The 24,019-nt window shown below is 48.8% G+C and overlaps 1 protein-coding gene and 1 long non-coding RNA gene across 7 annotated transcripts in view; one reads left to right on the top strand and one right to left on the bottom strand.

The window, feature by feature from the left end:
• ZZEF1 (zinc finger ZZ-type and EF-hand domain containing 1) overlaps positions 1 to 3,776 on the top strand; it is a 56,674-nt gene extending 52,898 nt beyond the window's left edge. For 4 of the 5 annotated variants that reach the window (XM_072618932.1, XM_072618931.1, XM_072618930.1 and 1 more), the window contains one exon: positions 2,173 to 3,776. In XM_072618932.1, the coding sequence (XP_072475033.1) occupies positions 2,173 to 2,247 (75 nt within the window). In that variant the 3' untranslated portion in view covers positions 2,248 to 3,776. The remainder of the gene's footprint in view (positions 1 to 2,172) is intronic. The other variant, XR_011969216.1, reaches the window with a different exon arrangement.
• On the bottom strand, positions 3,655 to 23,864 carry LOC140510383 (uncharacterized). Of its 2 annotated transcripts, none has more exons than XR_011969217.1 (3): positions 19,059 to 23,864; positions 16,736 to 16,929; positions 3,655 to 7,571 (listed from the first exon to the last, which is right to left on the bottom strand). It is a non-coding gene; the product is annotated as an uncharacterized lncRNA (long non-coding RNA). The 2 variants fall into 2 exon arrangements; XR_011969218.1 differs by having other exon boundaries at positions 21,604 to 23,863.
• Positions 23,865 to 24,019: the final 155 nt, after the last annotated feature.

Here is a 24,019-nt window from a genome sequence, read left to right as displayed (position 1 = left end):
TCAGAGTTGTTTTAATGTGCGTTTCTCTGTGCGCTAGTGATGCAGAGCATCTTTTCATATGACTAGGTAGCTTTGATGGTGGATCGTCTAGGACTCTCTAAGCATACCGTGATGCGTCTGCCAAGAGCGATGGTTTTCTTTCCTTGTTGCCTGTTGTAATTCCTTTAATTTCTTTGTTTCTCTTATTGCCATTGTTAACGTTTCTGTTACAATATTGAATAATAGTGGTGATGATGGGCATCCTTATTTAGCTCACCCCTGTGACGCTTGATGCTTGCGGATAGTTTCGGATAGATGCTAGTTACCATTTTAAGGGGAACTCCATTTATTCCTGTGCTTTGACGTGTTCTTCATAGGAATGAGTGTTGTATTTTGTCGAAGGCTTTCTCTGCTTCTGTTGAGAGAATCCTTAGGATCTTTGTTGTTGCGTTTCCTGAGGTGAATCCTGCCTGGTCCCAGTGTGAGACATCCTTGTGACATGTTGCTCTAATCCTTCCTGGTGTCTTTCATGGGGGAGGGTGGTTGTAGTTTTCTTTCTCTGCATCAGCACCATGTTAGTGCCATAGAAGGAATTTGACAGGACTCTTTCCTTGCCTGTTGTTCCACATAGTTTATACATAGCATTGGCATTCGTGACTCCGTGTGATCCTGGAGATGTTTTCTTAGGGAGCTCATCGATGCTTTGTTCCATTTCTTTTTCTAAGATGAGGTTATTTAAGTATTTATTTCCTTGTCTGTTATCTGGGTCAGTTTATATTTTTGCACATATTCGTCATGTCACTTAGATTGTCAGATTTATTGTCATGTAATTTCCTAATAATTTCTAACTTCCTCTTCATTGGTGGTGAATTCACCCTTTTAATTGGATTTTCTTCTCTCTTTAGTCAAATTATCCAATGGCTCATTTGTTTTGTTTTTTCGTAAAACAGCTCCTAGTTTTATTTATTAGTTCAGTAGTTTTCTTTCCATTTTATTGATCTCTCCTTTGATTTTCAGGATTCCCAATTTGGTGCTTAATTGGAGATTTTAAAATATCCAGTTTATTGGTCTGCTCTTTTTGGTGTGAAGCTTGAATTGTGAATAGTAGAGCTTGTGGTTTTCTGTATGATCACTTATAAAATTTTATTGGGATATTTTTCATGATGACTGATTTTAGAAGGAGGGAGGTAGATAGAGCTCTGAGCCTGAAGTCAGGCAGAGCTGAGTTCCAGTCTGGCCTCAAACACCTACCTAGCTGTGTGACCCTGGCCAAGTCACTCAACCCTATTTTCCTCAGTTCCTCATCTGTAAAATGGGGATAGACTAGAGAAGGAAATGGCAAAACACTGCAGTATCTTTGCCAAGAAAACCCCGTGGAGTTGTCAGTAGGGTCACAAAGAGTTTGATAGGACTGAACAGCCACTTTAGAATAAAAAAGAGAAGCTCTGTGAGCTTCAGTCTGTGATGCCAGGATAGGCAGCATGGCATTAGAGAAAGAGCAGTGGTGTTGGTGAATGTGGGCCTGAGTTAAAATCCCCCTCCTGATATCAACTAGTAGAGGATTGTAATGTCTTTGAGCCTCAGTCTCCTTGGTAAAATGGGAACGTTAGCCCAATAGTGTTTCCCAGGGCTGTTGGGAGGCCCAGCGAGATAACAGAGGTAAAGAATGAGTTTTTCAGCCTTCAGGCTCTGTGAGAATGCTGATTTCTGTAATAAGAACTGAGTCTACCTTGAGAGAGAGCCTTCATGGGAATCTCCTTCCTGTGTTCAGGGGGAGTCAGCCTGCTCTCATTTAAAGCTTTGCAGTTTGCCCTGAGTTTAAGGAGCATCCATAAAATCAGTATACCGTCGATCAGACACTTATTATGCATCTGCTGTGTGCCTACTGGGGAGGTGGGGAGCAGTGAGAAGGGTTTTTTGACCACTTAATGCATGAAAGGCTTATTACTCCAGCATAGGCCTGGAAAGGTAGGTCAGGATCAGACTTTTAGGTATTTGGAATCTAATTATCTGCTTCCAGCAGAGAAAACTTCCCCTTTCATTTCAGCACTTTGAGGCTTGGACAAGGACCCAGTGTGCTGGTGGGGTATCACAGTGTCCCTCGATGTCCCCTGCCACTCACCCCTGTTCTTGGCCACTGACCTGGAAGCCCTTCTCCTCCAGGATTGCTGATCGCTGCCTTTCTCCCCACAGGCTTTGAGAAACATTGCTGCCATCAGTCTCGCCATTGATTACCCAAACAAGTCGACCAGTGTTTGGGAGGGCTAATGTCTCTGCCAGTTCCTTGGCAGAAGGCATGTCCTCTGCTACCCTGTGCACCGGGACTTGGGCATGGAGAGGCCAGCGTGGAAGGTCATTTCTGAAAGGCCTTCCTCCTCTGGGGTGAGGGCCCTCGAACTCTGTCCCAGCGGACACACCTCGTGGGTGGCTTTTGTGTCTTCAGGCCGAGAGAACTTTTTGGGGCTAGCCCTGGAGTGACCATGGGCAGACAAGTGACCTTCCAAGAACCAAACAGACCTGACACGGGTGTGCTTGGGCCCTAGTATCCAGTGAAGGCCGAGCTTCCTCCCCCTCGTCCCCTGGAGCATTTCTACTTGTGCACAGGCTTCTCAAGGCATTTGCTGCTCAGGACACACTCGCCACCTGGCCAGGACAGAAGGCTGTGTACCAAGGATCACAGAGGGGCTGAATGAGACCAGCCGCCTTTTTGAAAATATAAAGAATTCTCTCCATTTTTTCCCTTTTCCATTACTGGTGACTTCAGATTTGCTAAGGGGCAATATTGAGCAGAATGACCTCAAGCCATGGGCTGAAACAGTTCTGAAATCAGCAGTACAGCAATAACTGGGCGGTCCAAGTGGGCAGCTTTACTCTCAGCCTTTAGCTGGTGGTTATTGAAGAAATAGGTAGTCAGGGTCCTAGGAGATGGTCCCTGTGTGTTCCCACTACACCCTAAGGGGAACACCCATCTCCTGGCCTGGCTGCTGATACACTATGATTTTGTGCACCATTGATAGGAATGTCTGGATCGGAGCCAGGTAAGACTCCAGGTCCAAGGAAGAGACTGCTGGGTCTTTGTGTGTCTTCCTTCCTTCAGTTCCGCACAGTCCAAAACTTGTCTTTGTGAGGCTCTTGTTCTGTGACCAGAAGCCTTGACCTAGGATCTGAAGAGAAGAAGTATCTGCTTAGGTTTGTAGGTGTTGTGTTCCCCTTTGAGTGGGCTGGCCAGAGGGCAGGGACAGGTGCCCTGTGGGTACTCAGGTTCCCTGGCTTCTGCATACCATCCCAGAGTAAAGTGCAGGTGCCCAAGCTCAGCATGGCTTGCATAGCAAGGCAGGGACGGCTGTGCCACTCAGACCTGCCACAAGACCTTAGCAGAAGCCTTTGTTTTCTTTCTGACATCAGGAAAATCAGTCATCAATGAACCCTGAGCTCATGGTGAGCTCCTCCCCATTGCAGGCTCTTTTTTACATTGGGGCAGCCATAGGAAAGCTGAGCGACCACCTTTCTCCTAAAGGACTGTGGCCCTTCGAACAGGACAGGAATGGTCCAGTTCACACTGCCTTATAGCTGACTAATGGAACTGTCCCTGATTTGGAGGGGACAAAGGAATTCTTGAAGACTCATGTTGTTTGGGCCCCAACCGATGATGCCTGTGGAGGTAAGGGGACACAGGTATTGCTAAGAGGTATGCTAGAAATATGTGCCTAAATGAAGATTGAAACAGTTCTTTGCTCCAGATCATTTACAATGTAAAAAAAATGATACTGCTAATGAAAGGTGACTTATTTTCATTACACAGTTTTAGATTTCTTTTCTTACGGGTTTCCTATTTTGGATTTTTATTTGGTTGAAAAGAAAGCCTTGAGATGATACCAATTGAATTCAGCCTGTAAAAAGAAAGTTGTGGGTATAATATACAAATGAAGAGAAATATATTGTAAAAATTCTATATAAAAAAAAATAACCTGTGTTTGGGCTTCTTTTCTCCACTGATCCACACCTGCCCTGCTTGAGGGTCCGGGAGCCTTCTCTAACAGCTTCCCATGGACCACCCACAGTGCCAGTCCCTGGGCATATAGAGAGATAAAGAATGGGGTCTCCTCCCTCAAGGGCCCCCCAGTGTAATGGGGGAATGTGTCGAAGGAAGGGGGAAGGAGATGAGTGGAGAAAGAAGTTTTGAACTCAGATAAGGGAAGGAGGGGTGATGTCCTCAGCAGAAATGGGGAAGTTTGACCGGGGGAAGGAGGAGATAAATTCCATTTTAGAGGTGGTTTTGAGATGTTTCCGGGGGGAATGTCCAGCAGGCATTAGTAATAGAATCAGCGTTTGAGGGAGAACTCCCATAGACCTGGGGGCACCCTCATAGAAAGCACCCAGCCCATCGGGAGGAGTGGTGCAGGAAACCCCTTGGAGACTTCCCCCAGCAGCACTTGGTGCCCCTGCAAGGACCCCCACATGCACCTTTGGTGTCCCTGTGGTGAAGGCTCCCAAGATTAGCATCAGTTTTGGGCCCTACCATGACCCAGATGTCCCAGATGCCTCTGACCCAGGTCCAGGCCAGACTGGCTGAGTCTGGACATCGTGGTGTCCTTGTGCCTCTTAGCAGCTTTGGAAGGGTCTGTACTTGGGGTGGGGGGGGCACAGGGGCCTTTGGCTAACAAGGGCAGTCCCTCCCTGACCTCCCTCTATTGCCCTGCCTTTATGGCCACGTTCCCCTTGAGGCCCAGTTAGGAGAAAGTTGTTCTCTGCCACAGGCCCAATTTTCCTCCAAGAGGTGAAGGGTTGGGCCATTCCCAGAGCTAAACGCCAGGGTCGGGGCATCCCTCAGCCAGCTCCCCTTCAATGGCTCATCCCGCTCAACGTCCCAACATGGTAAAGGCAGACAACAGTAGAAAAGTCGACTACTCTGCCCTTCCCATCCTGACCCCTCCGGCATGTTTGCCCACGGAGGGTGTCGGCCTGCCAAGTCTCCCCTGGGTTACTCTATAGGCTCTGAGCTCCTGCTTGAGTCACTGTACACAGATGGAGGAAATCGTCCACCCAGGCCTGTTAGGTGGCCTCACCTGGGCCCTGACTGCTGGAGGCAATCCCACCCTTCCCTGTTAGCTCACCATCTTATCTCCACCCTTCCCTGAGACTTCCTCTGGCTCTTTCTCCCCTCTTCCCAGTATAATGGTCACGTGCCTGCTGCCCCTCCCCTCCCGGGCTTCACCCCCTACCAAGGCCAACCTCTGCCTGCACTTTATCCAGTGCCATGGGACTACTGGTTGCACCTCCAATCTCCACCATTTCTCTGGTGGTCTGCCCAGTAGAGCTGGAGGGTTTTGGCTGCGGGATAGAGGAGAAAGAGAGCCTGGGTGCAGGCGCGGGGGATCACTAAGGGGGACATGGCAGGAAAGGCCTGAGCCAGGCCAGTGGCAGAGGTTCAGGGCTTGCTCTAGTTCAGAGCATGGGCCATAGGGGCACCACCATGCCCAGAGCAGGGACTTGGAGTCAGGGAGACCCAAGTTCAGATCCAGCCTCAGACATTTACCAACTGTCAAATGAAGGCTCTGTTGCTACCCCATTTTACAGATGAGGAAACTGAGGTTCCAGAGAGGGCAGGGTACCTGCCCAAGGTTACTAGGGAGTCTTTCCCCTGTGTGTGTGTAATCATGAAGACATAACCGGGTGTGTCCTTTGTTAGGACTGGTGAAATGCCTGTCTCCCTCTAATGGCTCTAATGTGGCCAAGTTCAAGGACAAGCTGAACTCCTGGAGGAGCTCTGTGGCCCCAGCCAAGAGTCCACTTGACTGCTGGCTTTGGATCTGCCTTGGGTCTGGGTCCTGCAGGTCCTGGAAGCTAGCAGTTCAGCCAGAGTGCTGCCCTCAAGTCAGGCTTGCAGCTGGGGAAGGGAGGAAGCCTTATCTCAGAGGCTCTATTGGAGCCTCTGGAATGATTGTGGTGGAGTGCTGGTCAACTCTCACCAGGCTCATTCCTCAGCTCCATCGTAGCAGCCTGACTATAGAGCTGGACAGGGGTGCACTGTGCTCTGTGCTCCCCCAATTCCTGAGCTCTAGGGCAGATCACCTCCCGCTGAGGCATATTCCTCTGTCTCTAGTTCAGAAAGACCACACTGCAGCTTTCTGCCCTTTGTTTATGAAAATGTTCCTGTTTGTGGATGAGGGTCCCAGGACTGAGGGTGAATGGCGTAGATGGACATTTTCCAGAGGAGGCTCTGCAGGGAACTTGTGGGGTTATTGGTAAGGTCACAGTGCCTCTGGGGGGATGTTTCCCCATCTGATCCATGAGGAGACAGAAAGACTCACTCCAGCACTTGGCTCATTTCCCAGCGTCCGTTGAAATGCTCCAAGACTCATTTGGAAGGATTTAGGTGGGAAGACCCCCACTGCCTGACTATCACACCAGACAGACCTTGGCCTGCCAGAGCCAGACATTTCAGGTGAAAAAGAGAGGTACATGGTGTTCCCCAAACAAATGCAAACCATGGGAGAGGAATGGAGCCCAGAGGTCTTCCTTGGGTCTCAAATCCCTCAGCTGCACCCACCCCTTTAGCACCGATTCCCAACACCCCAGCACAGTCAGCTGCTGGCCTAAGTTGAGAAAGGCAGGGCTATGGTTCTGAAGAAGTGCCTTCCACTAGCCTTGGCATGGAACAGAGAAGTCAGCAGGTCTCCAAAGGGTGAGGATTATCCAACCAGCAGCTAGGCTAAGCCAGCCTAGCCAAGGTGAAATGGCACACAGAGTGGAGTCAGATGGTCATGGCAGGTTGCAGGGAGATGGAGCTGAGCAGATCAGATCCCAATCACAGCAGACTCTGAAGGCTGGGGAGGGAAGCTGGACTGGGTCTTGAGAGCAGGGAGGAGCCATGGGGAGTTGATGAGTGGTATTTTGGAAAGGTGGCAGTACCAAGCAAGGTACATTGGAGGAGGAAGAAACTGGAGGTAGGATGGTTGTCTTAGCAGGTCTGGGCCACGGGAGTTTCTTCCCTACCCAAGGAGTCCTGGATTCTCTAAGACTTTGTTGAGCTGACTTAGAATACAGTTCTCTGCAAGTGGGTGCTGCTGTCTCTCTAGGTCACAGGAGACCTGGACCTACCTAGAGGGACCTCAGTGGTCATCAGAGAGGAAACTGAGGCAGCACCAAGAGGGCAAAGGGAGAGCCCAGGGTCAGTGGAAGGGCTTGAACCCCAAATAGTCTCCATTCCATCAGCACATACCTCCCCCTGCCAAAAATTCAGTACAGAATTTTTTATTGTATGTATTAACACAAACCCCCATTTCTAAGAGGTATGAAGGATGGCAAGGTGTTTTCCTCACCCAAACCTATGATGTAGAGAGCTCAGAGCTGATTGTCACTGTGGTCTAACGATGAAGTCGAAGCCAGGAAGTGAATGAGGTCAGTTGAGAAATATCAAAGTGAATGAACAGAGGGAAATGATAGGAGATGATGGTCCTCGGGTTCTGGGGAAAAGGCAGTGGAAGGAATGTTGACTGGAAAAGTCTGAGGAGGGGACTATGATATTCCCAAGGGCAGAGGAGCTGGGTTTGCAACCAAGAAAAACCTACCCAGCAAAGTTGAGTGTGTCCCTGCAAGGGAAAAATTGATATTTAGTTAATGAAAAGACTTTCAGACATTCTTGAGGAAGACAACAGAACTGAGAGCAAAATTTAACACAGGAATCAGGAAAAACATAATAAGGTAAACATGAAAGACCAATTATAAGGGTTAGAGTTAGGGTTAGGGTTTGACTAAGGTCAAACTTCACATTTGTATGGGAAAATGTTATCTGTCACTCTCAAGAATGTTGGCATTACTTGGGGAGTTTGAAAGAGCTGACTTAGGGTTGACTTGAGTATGATGGAATGGTCCTAAAAACTTAGATTGGACAGAAAGAGGTAAAATGGAGCAATTATCTCATGCAAATGAGGGGTGAATGGGGGAATAGCTTCGGTGGAGGCAGGAGGGGGGTGGGTGCAGGCAGTGCTAGAACCTTATTCCTATTGGAACTGGATTAGAGAGGACATAACATATATATTTAGAAGGGTATAAATGTTTTCTTAACTTACAGAGAAAAAGGAGGGCAAGGGGATAGGAGAAGGCAGGGGCTCTTAGAAAGGTATTCCGATTAGGGAGCCAATGGTCAGAAGCAAACTAAACTTTTGAGAAGGGGTGGGATAAAAAGAGAGAGAGAAGGATAAGCAGTGAATACAAGACTCAAGAGAAGAATGAAAAGGTAAACAGGAAAGTGAAATCATCAGGGACTTTTAGTAAGGTTAAACTATTTACATTCCTACATGGGAAGACGACACTTGTAACTCATAAGACCTTTCTCATTGTTAGGGTAGTTATCAGGAGGATGTATAGACAGAGGGTACAGGTCTGAATTGAATATGAAGTGTTGATATCTGAGAAAAAAATAAAAATAAGGGGTGAGAGAGAAGAATGTGCTGGGAGAAAGGGAGAGGTAGAATGGGGTAAATTATCTCACATAAAAGAGGCAAGAAAAACTTTTATAGTGAAAGGGAAGGGGGGAGGTGAGGGGGAGTGAGTGAACCTTACTCTCATCAGAATTAGCTCAAAGAGAGAATAACATGCACTCAATTGCGTATAGAAATACACCTCACCCTACAAGAAAGGAGAGGAAGGGGATAAGAGAAGAGGAGGGTGATAGGAAGTCAGATTAGGGGAAGGGGTAGTCAGAAACAAAATACTTTTGAGGAGGGACAAGGTAAAAGGAGACAGCAGAATAAATGGAAGGAATAGGGTGGAGGGAAGTACAGTTACTAATAGCAAGAGTGAGAAAAAAAATTTGAAGGAAGTTTCTCTGATAAAGGCCTCATTTTTCAAACATGTAGAGAACTGAGAACTGAATCAAATTTGTAAAAATAAGAACCATTTCCCAGTTGATAAATGACCAAAAGATATGAACAGTTTTCAGATGAAGTAATCAAAGCTCTCTATAGCCATATGAAAAAAATGCTCTAACTCACTATTGATTGGAGAAATGCAAATTAAAACAATTCTGAGGTACTACCTCATACATATTAGACTGGCTAATAGGACAGGAAAGGAAAATAACAAAAGGTGAAGGGGATGTGGGAAAATTAGACATTAATGCACTGTTGGTGGAGTTGAGAACTGATTCAACCATTCTGTAAAGCAATTTGGAACTATGCCCAAAGGGCTCTAAAACCATGTATACCAGAGGGTAGATGACAACTATTAGGTCTGCATTCCAAAAGAGATAAAAAAAATAAAAAAGGAAAAGGACCTACATGTACAAAAATATTTACAACAGCTCTTTTCTGGTGGCAGAGAATTGGATTCTGAGGGGATGCCCACAACAATTGGGGAATAGCTGAACAAATTGTAGTATGTGATTGTGATGGAATACGATGCTCTCAGAAAAACCTGAAAAGACTTATATGAGCTGATGCAAAGTGAAATACACTGCGTACAAAGTGACAGCAATATTTTAAGATCAGCTATGAATAACTTAGCTCTTCTCAGTAATACAATGACTTAGGATGAAGAATTCTGTCCATCACCAGAGAACTGATGGTGCCTGAATACAGACTGAACAATACTTGTTTTTATTTTATTTTTCTTGAAGTTCATTTCGTCTGCTTTCTTTCACAACATGGCTATTATGGAAATGTTTTACATGACTATACATGTACAACCTATATCGAATTGCTTGCCTTCTCATTGGGACAGGGGGAGGGAGGGAGGGAGAGAATTTGGAATTTAAAGCTGTTTGTTTTTAAGGATAATGCCTTTTTATCAACATTCACTTTTATAAGATTTTGAGTTCCAAATTTTTTTCTCCCTCCCCCTCCCAAGACAGAAAGTAATCTGATATAGACTATATATGTATTAGATGTATTTCCACATTAGTCATGTTTTGAAAGAAGAATCAGAACAAAAAAGAAAATCCACAAAAAAGAGAAAATAGTCTGCTTCGATCTGCATTCAGACTCCATGGTTCTTTCTCCAGTTGTGGAAAGCATTTTCCATCATGAGTCTTTTGGAAAATCTTGGATCATTGCATCACTGAGAAGAGCTAAACCTGACAAACTTAGTCATCACACACTGTGGCTGTTCCTGTTACAATGTTGCTGTTCCTGTTACAGTGTTGCTGTTCCTGTTACAGTGTTGCTGTTCCTGTTACAGTGTTGCTGTTACTGTTACAGTGTTGCTGTTGCTGTTACAGTGTTGCTGTTGCCGTTACAGTGTTGCTGTTCCTGTTACAGTGTTGCTGTTCCTGTTAGTGTTGCTGTTACTGTTACAGTGTTGCTGTTGCTGTTACAGTGTTGCTGTTCCTGTTACAGTGTTGCTGTTCCTGTTAGCGTTGCTGTTACTGTTACAGTGTTGCTGTTGCTGTTACAGTGTTGCTGTTCCTGTTACAGTGTTGCTGTTCCTGTTAGTGATGCTGTTACTGTTACAATGTTGCTGTTCCTGTTACAATGTTGCTGTTCCTGTTACAGTGTTGCTGTTCCTGTTAGTGTTGCTGTTACTGTTACAGTGTTGCTGTTGCTGTTACAGTGTTGCTGTTGCTGTTACAGTGTTGCTGTTGCTGTTACAGTGTCACTGTTACTGTGTGCAGTGTTGCTGTTACTGTTACAATGTTGCTGTTGCTGTTACAGTGTTGCTGTTACTGTGTGCAGTGTTTTCTGGGTTCTGCTCACTTCACTCAGCACCAGTTCATGCAAGTCCTTCTAGGTTTTCTGAAATCCACCTGCTAATCATTTCTTTAAATCACAGTAGTATGACATCACAGTTAGATAACACATGTTCAGTCATTCCCCAACTGATGGGCATCCCCTCAATTTCCTTCTTTGCCACCACAGAAAGAGCTGCTGTAAATAACGTAGGTCCTTTTCCTTTTTCTATGACCTCTTTGGAATACGGTCCTGAATCAAAGGGTATGGACAGTTTTATAGCCCTTTAAACGTAGTTCCAAATTGCTCTCCAAAATGGTTGGATCAGTTCACAACTCCACCAACAATGCATTAGTGCTTCCCTTTTCCCATGTCTACTTCAACGTTTATCATTTTCCTTTTTTGGCATATTAGCCAATCAGATATATGTGAGGTGGTACCTGAGAGTTGTTTTCATTTGCATTTCTCTAATCAATAGTGATTTAGAGCATTTTTTATATGACTATAGATAGCTTTATTTTCTTCATCAGAAAATTGCTTGATGATATCCATTGACCATTTATCAATTGGGGAATGACTTGTATCCTTATAAATTGGATTGAGTTCTCTCTATATTTTAGAAATGAGGCCTTTATCAGAAACACTGGCAGTAAAACATCTCTTGTTTGGTCATAAATTCTTCCCTTCTCCATAGATCTGACAGGAAAACTATTCCTTTCTCTCCCAGTTTGCTTATAGTATCAATCTTTCTATCTAAATGGTGTGCCCATTTTGACTTTGTTTTGGCATATGGTGTAAGATGTTAGTCTATGCCTAGTTTCTGCCATGCTATTTTCCAGTTTTCTCAGCAGTTTTTGTTAAATAATGAGTTCTTATTCCAGAAACTGGAATCTTTTGGTTTATCAAACAGTAGATCACTGTAGTCATTGACTGTTATGTCTTGCATTACCTAGCCCATTCCACTTATCCACCCCTTGGTTAGCCAGGACCAGATAGTTTTGGTGATCACTGCTGCCTTCCTTTGCCTGTTTTCACATTAATTCCCTTGATATTCTTCACTTTTTGTTCCTCCAAATGAATTTTGTTATTATTTTTTCAGCTCTATAAAATAATTTTTGGTAGTTTGGTTGGCATGGCCCTGAATACAAAAATTAATTTAAGTAGAATTGTCATTTTTATTATATTAGCTCAGCTTACCCATGAGTAACTGATATTTTTCCAGTTATTTATATCTGACTTTATTTGTGTGAAAAGCGTTTTGTAATTGTGTTCATATAGTCCCTGGGTTTGTCTTGGCAGGTGGACTCCCAGATATGTTATGTCTACAGCAACTTTAAAAGGAAGTTCTCTTTCTATCTCTTGCTGCTGGGCTTTGTTAGTAGTATATAGAAATGCAGATGGTTTATGTGGGTTTATTTTGTATCCTGCAACTTTGCTAAAGTTGTTCATTATTTCAAGTAGTTTTTTAGTTGATTCTGTAGGGTTCTCTAAGTATGCCATCACATCATCTGCAAAGAGTGAGAGTTTTGTTCCTTCTTTGCCTACTCTAATTCCTTCAGTTGGAACCATGGAGGGTTTGATTAATGGGGCAGCATCTTTGAGACTGAGCCGAATCCTTGAGAGCCCTGACCTTGGCCAGGGTTAGTGTGCTGGGACACAGGTAAAAGATGCAAAGGTCCCTGCATCGTGGAAATTTGACCTACCTCTCATGGGCATATGCACTGACTTCCAGATTCAAAATACCATCCTAGGAAACAGGCCTTAAGGGGAGGGTCTGAGAAGGCAGGCAGTCAGTCAGCAGCAGAATCCAGACCAGAGCCTTGGCATCCCAGCCCATTCAGTCTTCTTCTGCTGCCCCAGCTCCTGCCTCTCTCTCTTCTCACCCCTCGAGGGGTGAGGAGGGCAAGGCAGTTTCCTGCCCAGGCACAACAGCCTAGCTGAGACCCGATCCTCTGGCTCCAGGGAGGGCAGGAGTGGGCCTGACTTCTGAGGACTCCCAGGAGGGGCCGTCCATCCAAAATACCAAGGCATTTCCAGAACCACAATCCAGGCACAGAAATCACCGATGCCTTCAAGGAATGGCGCCCTCTCTTCCTCTGGACTCAGTGTTTGTCCTTGTTCTTGCCTCTGTCTCTGCCTGTCTGTCTCTGTTTCTCTTTGTCTTCTCCCTTGCTGACTGTTTCTATGTCTTTGTCTCTCTTATCTCTCTGTCTCTCTCTATCCCTTTGTCTCTCTCTGTCTCTGTATCTGTCTCTCTCTCTCTGTCTCTCTGTCTTTCTCTTTTGTTATTTTCATTTCAATATTTTCTTTCCTAAGAGGCAGTCAAACCTTATGGGTCAACCTGTCCCAATTGAGAGCAAAGTTGGCAGTTCTGGCTGCCCCATTGTATTGTGATGTGTGGTAGTGAAAGACAGTATTCCTAGCTCTTTGGGGACCCTGAGCCAGCCCTGACCTCCTGGGTGGGACCTGAGTGACCACCTGCTGGCTCCTCCAAGCCAAGCAGGGAGGGTGCTTAGGGGAACCAGGAATCAGAAGGGAGAGGGGCCCCTTTGGTCCCTTGCCCTAGATGAGTAAGGATGATGTCAGTGACCCCACCCCACCTGGGAGGGGCTGACCCTGGGCTTCTAGAATGAGACGCTGGCAGATATTCCTCCCTGGGGCCTCAATCCAGGGATGGTCCTACCTTTGCCATGACCTCAGCACTTTGTGAGGCTAGGAGTGGGGGAGATTTCTGCTTCCTCACTGCTACCTGCTGAAATCCTTCCCTTCCAGCATGGCCCCTCCCAGGGCTCAGGGCCTTCCTAGGAGGTGGGAGGGCCAGTGCTGTGCTGTGGAGGAGCCAGTCCTTGTTCTTGGCAGTGCTGGGGACCCTGGGGACCCCTCTCAGAACCTGTTTCCTCAGCTGCTGGATGGGGATGCTGAGGCCTGCACCCCTTTCTGGGAAGGTCACCAGCCTTTGAGGCTGATGATTCCTCTGAGCTCCTTGAGGGCAGGCCCCAGCCTTCCCCTCCAGCTTGGCACCCTCAGCTTCTTTGAGTTGAGTTGTAGCTCCAGACACGTCTTTTGAGTTGGATGGAGAGCCCCCTGACCTTATGTCTACCAAGATCCTGCTGGCAGGAGTCCCAGTCTGCATACATGGCAGCTCTGTGATCATGGGGAGGCAGGTCCCTTTTCAGTGAACCTCAGTTTCCCCACTGGTCTGCATTCTCCACCTCACAGGTTCTAGGGTGCTCTAGAATGTTCAGTTGGGGGAGGCCCAGGGTAAGGTTATAGGCTCTCACTTGTGGGTCCCCCACCCCAGTAATAGCAGCCCTAGACTCTAGAAGCAAGGTGTCAGCTTTGTCAACCTCTCTCCACAAAACAACAGCATGGGGAGAGAGGCCAACTCAGAGCCTTGGAACATAGTCCTGGTCCTTTCGTTTGCCAGTCACTTAGCCTCCTCTTTATGGAATGGGACAATAGTCTGTCCCCCAGAGATCTGAGGAGGCAGAGCAAGCCAACAGGTGCCTACTATGTGCCAAGCAGGGAGACAGTTAAGAGACCGTGACAATAGTCCAGCTAGAGGGGATGAGAACCAGAGCATGAGTGGAGGGGAGGGCACAGATGGCAGAGGTGTCATGGGTAGATTGGCCATGTGGGAGAAGACAGGGTGAGGAGGTGAGGATGGTGCCAGGACTGAAAACCAGGATCCAGGAGACTGCGGTGTCCTTGACAAAAGCAGGGAATTTGGAAGCACTGAGATTTTGGGGGTGGAAAGGGCACCATGCACCCTCATCTGTCACCTGAAGGCAGTAAATGTGTAATAAATGAATGAATGGATGGAATGAATCCATTTTTCTGGTGCCAGTTTGGCCTGCTGGAATTTGGACAATACCTGTAAGTAGTCTGACCTAGTCGTTTCTGGTCTCTATTTCCTGAGGGACCCTTTCACCCACTAGTGCAGAAGTCAGGGCTCTTAGGAGGGGTGGCCTCCCACCTGGGCAGCCAGATCAGGACATATCTGGGCAGGCTAGCAGGGCCCCTGTGGCAAAGAACTGGACCCAGGAACAATAGGAATTGGCCTTGGGAACCACTGAGGGCCCAGACCCTTCCTCTCCTTGCCCACCAGCTGCTCGTCACGGAGTCTAGCCCAGTCATTGTGGAGAGGCCCTGGGAGCCCAGAGGTCATATTAGGGAGATGTGTCTTTAGGGAGTAGCCTGTGCCTACCCTGACTTTCTCCAAAGCCCTGGTGCACAGCTAGCTGATTGGAATTTGGCCATCAAATTCATTTTCCATTGGTGAGTTTGGGATACAAATGACTTCCATTTGCGAGGCAAATGAGCAGCTTCCCCCCCACTTCCAAAATTCGATAGGGCTCAAACGTCAGCCAGCAATCACAAATGGATGACAGGCTCCATTGGGCCCTAGAGAAAATTCAGTGTGTCCCTGAGATCTCCTGTCACAGTGCCCCAGGGCGAGGAGGGGTCAGGACTATCAGTGATCACTTCAGGTTCTGACTCTGGGACTCCAAAGCAGAAGCCACCCTAACTTGGTGTTCAGGTCACTCAGCTCCACTCTGCCAACACTGAGCCTGCAGCACACAGCTGTCATCCTTGCCTCAAATCTCTTCTTGATCTCAGGCCCTTCAGCTGATCATCAGAGGGCAGGGCCGCAGGCTGCAGACTCCTCTCTGGATGATGTCCAGCTCATCCACGTCCTTCCTGAGATACAGGACCCAGGCCTGACCCTAGCCCTCCGTGCTACAGCGAAAAATGTTGTTCTCCCACCCCCTTGCTATGCCCCTGAGCAGTGAGGCCAGGGAGGCAGGAAGACCAGGGAGTGGGCCTGAGGGCTCTGCTCCACCTGTATTTCCACACACTTAGGGCTCAGCAGACCACACTATCCTGTGTGACAAGCACTACCTTTTCCAGCCTGCCTTGGGAAGGTAGGGCTTGAGCCCGGGAGATAAGCAGCTTCCCCCTTTTGGCTCTAGAATCTCAGAAGGGACAGAAGGTCCTGTGGGGTTGTTGGAGAGGGTGTGACCCGCAGCAGGGTAAGGTCTGGACTGCTCTGCCTTTCCCTGTTTACCAGTGGCCATGGTAATGGATCAGAGGAGGAAAGTGGAAATAAAGGTGGACTTCAGGGCCTGTGTTTTGCATTTGCGACTCCAGGCCCATGACCAGTCAGCTGCTATCTGGGAGCTAGGAGGCCTGTGTCCTCTGGAGAGGGACCCAAGGTGGGGCAGAGGGGGAGCACAAGACCTGGGCTGCAGTCCCACCTCTGGCCCACACTGACAGAGACCTGCCCCTCCCCCTCATCGGTAAAATGGAGGGGGTAGAGGTGCCTGCACAAAGCTCAGAGGCCACTGGCATGACAAGTCTCTTGCTTGGACTGAGGGTCTGAGCCAGGCAGTGGGAATGGGAGGCCCTTTTACTTGGCTGCTTCCTTCCTTCCCTCCCTGAGGGAGTACCCGGGTGGAGAAGGACCCACAGAGGACCAGAGGACCAGTTGCTAGGGCTGATGACTGGCAGGCAAGGGGTCAGCCTGTTAAGAGGAGAAGGGGGTCTGAAGTGGCCTGGCCAGAGGCCACTTCCAGGACAAAGTGCATCGTTAGGACCTTCTTTCACTTTATTTCTGAGGGGAGGCCCGGGGGCTGTATAGAGAGTACTGCTGGGCTGGCAGAGAGCTGGGCATTCTTAGCTTAGCAGAACTAAGAAAGAATTATAGAGAGAGGAATGGGGGAAGAGTGGGGAGCAAAAGGAACCTGCCATTATAAAGCACTTACTAGGTGCCAACCCTGTGTGAAGCACTTTACAATAAATGCTGGTTGGACTGACCAAGTTACATGGATCTGAGCTGGGGTGTTGGCTGCGGGGGTGGGGGGGGTGGGGTACAGAAGCTGTTGTGAAGGGTGGAGGATCCAAGGCTTGGAGCCTGAGAGGACAAAGAGGGACAAGGGAGGACCTGAGGCTCAAGAATGAGGGCCTTGAAGCCAGGCTGCTGAGGTGTCCCCAGTGGTGCTCCCTCCATCACCATGAATCCATGAATCTCCTTACTGTGGAGAACATGGACAAATCTGCTCTTTGAACGTTTGCGAAATGCCACCAACCTCCGAGCTCAGGCAGGGCGGTGATTGCCCATCCCTCCGGACCAAGCGAAGCCTTGAAGAGTCCCTGGTGACACGCCTAGCTCCCTCTCTCCAACGAAGTGATGGCCACTTTTCTTGGTGAGGCCTGTTTTTGGTTTGTTTGTGTATCACCTTCTCTTTCCAGTGTATTTTTCTTGTCTCCATACACAAATCCTCTGTATCAAAGGAATGAAAAAGGGGAAAATTGCAGTTCAGCAAAATTAACCAACACGTTGACTGAAAATAACAATGACTGTAGTGTTCCAAACCCATAGCCCCTCGCTTCTACAAAGACAGGAAGGTGCATTTTCTTATATTTTCTTGGTCACCCTAATTTCACAGGATTGAATTTCTGGTTGGTTTTGTGTTCTCTCCATTTCCATTCTAGTTTTTTGGGGGGTGTTTTTTCCTGGTTCTGCTCTTTTCACTCTCAGTCCACACTAAGTCTTACTACACTTCTCTGAATTTTTCCCAGGGAGCAAGATCTCCTTACAGTCCTGTAGCACAATGGCACCCACGCTCCAGAACAGGCCATCTTAGGACGACCCTCAGCTTCCCTCATTCTTCCCTCAAAGCCCTCATTTCTTCATCCATCCTTTCTTCCCTCTGACCCCAGAGAAAGATGCAATTTTAGCCACTGCTAACCCTTCCCTCTGTGGCCTTTGTGCTGCTTCCTCCTTTCCTCTTGGGTCCCTGTTTAGTCCATTTCTTGTACCCTCAAACCCTCCCCCTTGGAGAGATCAAGGAATGGGAGTGAAAGCTGAAGTACAAGGGGTTCAGAAGTGAGTGGGAGTTGAGAAAGTGGAGAAAGAAGGATTTAGATAGCTAAGATAGAAGACAGACATAGGAAGATCATTGGAAGGGATGACTGGAGAGGAAAGTGAAGATTTTTCTGGGTGGGGAAGACCCAAACATGTGTATAAGCAGCCGGAAAGGAGATGGAAGGAAAAGTTGAAAATTGGAAGGTAGATAGAGACAGAGACAGAGACAGAGAGAGAAACAGAGAGAAAGAGAGACAGAGACAGAGGATAAGGATGATCAAAGGGTCAAGTTTTTGGAGGAGATGAGGGGGGATGAAATCAAAGATGAGTGCAGTGGGATAGCTAATGACAAGGGAAAGTCTCATCCTCTGACACTAGAATAAAGGAGGGGATGTTGAGGGATCTGAAGTTGGGAAGGGAGGAAAGGAGAGGAAAGTTGGCCTCTATTTTTTCCAGCGAAGTAGGAGGTCTCTGTGGGGAGGAAGTGGGGAGGAGGTAGGGTAGGTCAGTCAGGTCACACTCAAAGCACAAATTCACATTATCTCTATGGTATTACGTTTTTATTTATTTTGTTCAATATTTCCCAATGACCTTTGGATCTGGTTCAGCAGCACTGGAGTGCCGGGGGCTTCAGTGTTTCCCCATGAGTTTGACAGCTGTGCTATCATCAGCGTTCTGAGAAGAGATCGTTTGGAACAACTGCTGTGGGGAGCATAATAAAGAGGTCATCGGAAGCAAGGTCAAAGGACTGGTATGAAGAAATGAGGGATGAGATGAGAATGGATCCTACGTGCGATGAGGTTGTGCTGACAGCTATTTTAGCCCATAGCCTCGGCTGTCAGTCACCACCTAGCTGAGAACAGGCAGTAAAAGCCAACCTGATGAACTTGAAACTCTGATTTCCTCTGCCTGGGGCTGATTGGAAATCTGTGGTCCCAGACTGACTTCAGGTATTCCTTGCCACTTACATTGTATATATCTGCCAATAACAGTCACAAAAATAAAATCCCCTTGTTTTTTCCCAAGTATTCTATCACTGATGTCTATCTCCCCGATCTTAAAACTAAAGCCTTTCCCTTGACCGTTATGTTAGGCCACCCACCACCCTCACTCCTCCTTCCAACCTTCCAGAAAAAAGTCTAGAAAGGGGTCCATACCTTCATTTCACACAATCTCAGCATCTCTGACAATCGGACTGACTTCTTGGTACATTGGAGAGAGACCCTGCCCTCACAGGACATGTCTCTGACCTCTCTGTGCGACTGGCCTTGGACAAGTCACTTGCCCTATCTCTGCCTTAAGTTTCCTTTTATCTAAAATGAGGGAGTGGTTGGATTCCACAGCCTCTAAGATCTCTTCCATCTCTCTGTCTCTCTCTCCTCTCTATCTCTCTTCTCCTCTGCCTCTGTCTGACTCTCTGTCTCTCTTTCCCTCTGTCTCTTTCTGTCTCTCTCTGTCTCCTCTCTATCTCTGTCTCTCTGCTATAACGAATCTGAATAAAACTCTCTCCAAGGTCCTTATGTCCCAAGGCCAGGGACACTTACTTCCTCAGTCCTCCCCTTCCTGGTCGTCTCTGCAGCTTGAATTCTGTCAGTAATGCCTCTTGGCTGACCCTCTCCCCTCCCTTGTCTTTGAAGACCCTCCTTTCTTGTTTAGAAGGGGCAAAAAGACTTTTCTTGTCAGCATCAAGGGTTGCCCGTGAGCTGTAAGCTCCATCAGAGAAGAGGCCTTCAATTTCCTCCATGTTGCACCTTCCCTGGACTGGCACAAAGTAGGTCCTAGTTACTGAATGAACGAATTCAGAACTCATTGTCCTCCCCTCCCCCACCGCCCCTATGTGCCACTCTTCTAAACTTATCCCCATTAGAATACAGGCTCCCTACCAGGAGGGATGCTTTGTTCTATTGTCTTTGTGTTGGAAGCCTACCTCAGTGCCCGGCATACAGTAGGTATTTGGGAGGTATTTGTTGATTGATTGAAAAGGGGGAGAGATGTAAACGAGTCCTGGGAAGTCCCAAGTACTGTTTAAAGGGAAAGTGTGGGAAAATGGGAGGGTCTCCCCTTCCTGCTCCCTGCTCAGAGGACAATGAATGAGACACATCCTGGATACCCAGACTGTATCCACAGCCTACATCAACAACCACAGGGCACTGTGCCCTTGGGGTAGACTTCCTGCTCTCCATCTGGCTTCGTGCTGAAACCTAAGCTCCCTCAGGGTTTGTTTACTGACCTGAGGGTTCCCTCTTTGGTGACATAATACCCCCATCTCTTACCACCAGGGACCAAAAGAAGTCTGGGTTTGTTTTTGTGTGATGTGCCCAAAAGAAAGGAAGTAGACATGGGTGAGCTGAATGCCCAGAAAGAAAGAGCCCCCTGACTCTGGGGGCTGTCAGTCCCTGCCCAGGGTGTCCTGGGCAGCCAATCAAGCTTGGGGTGGGTGGGCCCAGGGGCAGGAGGACTTCTTGGTCCATTACCTGCTCCTGTTCACTAATTTTTTTGGTAGCTCTGCTCAACAAGCAGTGTGATCTATGGCTGCTCCACAGATGTTGCCTTAGCCAAGGCTGGAAAGGTAAAGCAGACCCACATGCCTGGGGACCCAGGCAGGGCTTCAGTCATCCAGGTAGTTCCCCAAAAGTGCCATCAAAAAAGCCCATTCCTATCAGTTTCAGTGAGTGGGAATAACCCAGGACTACAGGTGAGGAAACCTGAGTTCCAGCCTCAACTTGGAGACCATCTTGCTGTGGGCCTGTGATGCTCCGTCACTCTCAATCTTAGCTTCTCTAATGCCAAATGAGGGCCCAGAGTGAGTCCAAATGAGCACCTCTCAAACGTCCCTGCTGGTTCGGTGATTCTCTTTGCCTGGAATGACTCCCATCCCCTTATACGCATACATGCCTTTCTCTTGTCCACTTTTAGTCCCTTGACATCATTTCCTGTTCTCTCCTCCTTTTCCTGAGTCTCTAACAAGAAGATGGCCATTTTCCTTGCCAAGACCACCCCTCCTCCTCCAAGTGCCCTTTATCCCTTTCCTTCTCCCCTTCTCCAGAAGACTATAACCTCAGGAATCCCCTCCCTTGGTCAAATTTTCACTCTGTCCCTGTCAACTGCTTCCTTTCCTACTGTCCCCAAACATGCCCAGGTCTCCCCTGTCCCCAAAACCCCTTCAGTGGATGCTCCTATCTTCTTCAGCTAGGGTCCTGTGTCCCTCTTCCCTTTATCTGCCAAACTCCTTGAAAGAGCCATCTACATTCACTGTCTCCACTTCCTGTCTTCTCTGTCCTCAGGCCCTTGTAGTCTGCCTTCCACCCCCAAAACTGAAGCTGCTTTTCCCCAAGTTACCAATGATCGCTCAATTGCCAAGAGCTGATGGTCTTTTCTCAGTCTTCCTCCTTCTGGACTTTTCTGCTGCATTTGACATCACTGATGACCATCTCCTCCTGGGAAAGCTTTCCTCTTTGGGTGCTCACTACAGTCTGTCTCTCAGTTCACCTGCTGTCTGTCTGACTATTCTTTGCCAACTAATCATCCGTATCATGACCTACCAGGCATGGATGCTCTCTGAGGTTCTCTCCATGGCCCTCCCTCCTCTTCCTCTTCCTCCCCATAAGCCTCTCCTCTCCCTTTCACACACATGCTCACACACACGCACACTTACATACACACACAAACACTCATGCACACATACATGCGTACACTCATGCACTCATACACACACATGCACATGTATACACATGCACTCATACACACACATGCACACACAAGCGCACTCTCTCACACACACACACACACACACACACACACTCATACACACACACAGAACCCTTGGATTCTTTGTGTGTTTCCCTCACTTCTATACTGATGACTCCCAGATCTGTCTATCTGGTCTTAGTCTCTCCACTGACATTGGACCCTGTATCACCAAATGTTGGCTATTCCAAACTGAATGTCCCAGAGCCCAGAGACATCTTGAACTCATTTTGTCCAAAACTGAATTTGTCTCTCCACCCTGCCCCCCAAACCATTACACGTCTGTCTTCTTGTCAAGGGCACCAGTGTCCTTTTAGCCTCCCAGAATTTTGGAGCCTTTACCTGCTCTCCCTCCATAGCTAGTCAATTAAGGTCTCCATCACCACCAGCTCTTCTCCCTACACACAGCTTCTGCCAGGGTTCAGGCCACCATCACCATCTCCAATAACCTTGGAGAGATCATTTCATGTGAATGAGGAAGTCAGAAGCCAGATGGGCCAGGGGTGAGAAGGAGGAATCTGTCTGAGAAAGAGAGGACAGATGGAGAAAAGCAGCATGTGGGGCCAGTAGGTGGAGGTTTTGGAATGGAAACCTGGGCATGTTGGAAGTTGTAGGGAAGGCCCCAGTGGGTGAGGAGAGGGAATATTTGCAGTAGCTTCTTGGAGAAGAGGTGGGAAGGAGCAAGGGCACCCAGGCAAAGGGCAGCCTAGGCAAAGAAAGGACCACCTTTTCAACAGAGCCTAGGGGAGGGTGGGACATGATGTCAGGGGGTGGGGGATGGGTTGAGAGAAATGGCTGCCAAATGTGTGAGGTTAGGGAGGGCCTCGGCTAAGGCTGGGGAGGGAGAGAAGCTTCTGAATAGCTATTATGTGGGCTTGGATTGGTTGAGCTAGGGAACCAAGGGTCATCTCTCCCCTTGAGCGCCCCTGGTCCCTCAACTGTGATCCAAGTGGAATGGCTCCACTTTTCTCTGGTGTTCTCTGCAGCCCCTCTGGGCTGGAGAGACCTGCATGGGATGCTGAGAAAAGCTGGATTTTCTTCAGTGCATCCTCTTTGAAGGAGGGCCCTGACCTAGGTCAGGCTGGTTCACAGGGACAGAAGCCCTGTCCCGCAGACTTCAAGGCTCTCCACTCAGTGGAATCTGCCAGCACTTTGCTTGGCAGCAGCTGGCCTCAGCTCTGAGCCTGGCTAGGACATTGCGAGGAGACTGGAAAGAGCCCTGTGCCCCCTGCCATACAGAAAAGCACATCACTGAATCCTGTGGAGTGGGCTGAGGTGGCCTAATAGCCAGCCCCACACTGGCCATGCCTGGGAACACTTGGGCAAAAGAAACCTGGGACACCCAAGTTAGGCTGGTCCAGCCTACTGGAGGTGGTCCTAACTGACTGCACTATCCCCTCCTGGAGCAAGGCTTGCTCGCTGCCCCTTTCCCAACTTTTACATTGATCTTTCATGCTGAAGGCCCAGGCCCTCTCTGCAATCCTAAGCCTGGTTTAGTGCTCCTGGGAGGGCCCCTAAGCCTGCCCACCCTCCTTCCCCAAGAGACAGTCCAGCTTCTTAGTGCCCTCTCTCCAGGTTTCTGACCTGCAATAGAAGCATGTCCTGGAGAGAGGAGGGATGGGGCCCAGATGAGCCCAGCAGCCGTCCTTCCCTGGTGGGGAGAAATGGGAAGGCACTTTGGGCTTGATGTGAAGGAATCCCCCTCATGCCAGCCTTGTTCCTTTCCAAGGAAGATGCACTCGGCCCAATCTGGGCAGCCGGTCTGCTTTGGCACAGAAATCCCTCTGCACCAGCCTGGCGGAGAGGCTGCCTAGCCCTGCATTAGGGTGATGAAGGACCACAGCAGGGAGCTGCTGCCGCATGAAGAGGACTCAGCCTTCCCCTGGGGGAGCCAGCAGGCCTAGGAGCTAATGGGGGCATCTTCAAGGGCACCCGCTCCGATGGGGCACTGCCAGCCATGCCTCAGCACTGCTCCTCCTTGGCATTCCTGCACCTATGGGTGGAGGCGGCCTCTCCTCTGGGATGCCCCCCTGGTGCTCACCGGGCTGCCTGCCTGCTGGGCCTTCCCATCTTGTGCCTCTCTCTGCTCTGCCCTCAGGCCTCAGTCCCACCTCTCCAGCCACTCGCTGCCAGTCTCATAAGTCTGACCGAGCCTGGCCCAGCTCCCGCCTTCCCTGGCATGCCCATCTTCCTATCTCCCCTGCTAGGAAAGGGGGGTTCAACTGAATGCAGATGTTGGAATCCCCAGAGCAGTGACAAGGGAGCCTCAGAGGTCAGAGATCACCCCTCATCTGACAGATGGGGAAACTGAGGAAATCCAGAGCTGGAGCGATCTGCCATGCTCCCACGGGTAGTGGTAAATGAGGGCCCCAGGTGCCACCTTTCACCTGTGCCTCTCCCGTGCATTCGCCCCGGGCACCATCCAGCCACCTGCCCCTTCCTCTCCTCCGCCCGCCCGGGGCACCGTCTCCCCTGGCTGTCTCCGGCCTCCCCAGTCCAGCTCTGGCCTGTCCAGGCCTGGTCTCTGGCTCCCTGCCCCCCTTCCCTGAGTCCCCAGCCTCCTCCTCCTGATGACCCTCCCACAGCCGCTGGTGGCCCCGGTACCGCTTTCTCCCACCTCCAAGCGTGTGCCTGGGCAGGGTCCTCCTCCTTCTCTGGGTCTCCCTGGGGCCTCTGGCTGGCCAGAGAACGCTTCCTCTGGGGTCCAGATCAGGGGCCCGAAGCGACCCCGGCCCGCTCTGTAAAGCGGGACCCCGAG

The sequence above is a fragment of the Notamacropus eugenii genome, chromosome 6, assembly GCF_028372415.1.
Source record: "Notamacropus eugenii isolate mMacEug1 chromosome 6, mMacEug1.pri_v2, whole genome shotgun sequence".
NCBI classification, from domain to species: domain Eukaryota; kingdom Metazoa; phylum Chordata; class Mammalia; order Diprotodontia; family Macropodidae; genus Notamacropus; species Notamacropus eugenii.
The sequence above is the reverse complement of the archived record's forward strand: the minus strand, read 5'-3'. Positions and strand labels throughout refer to the sequence as shown.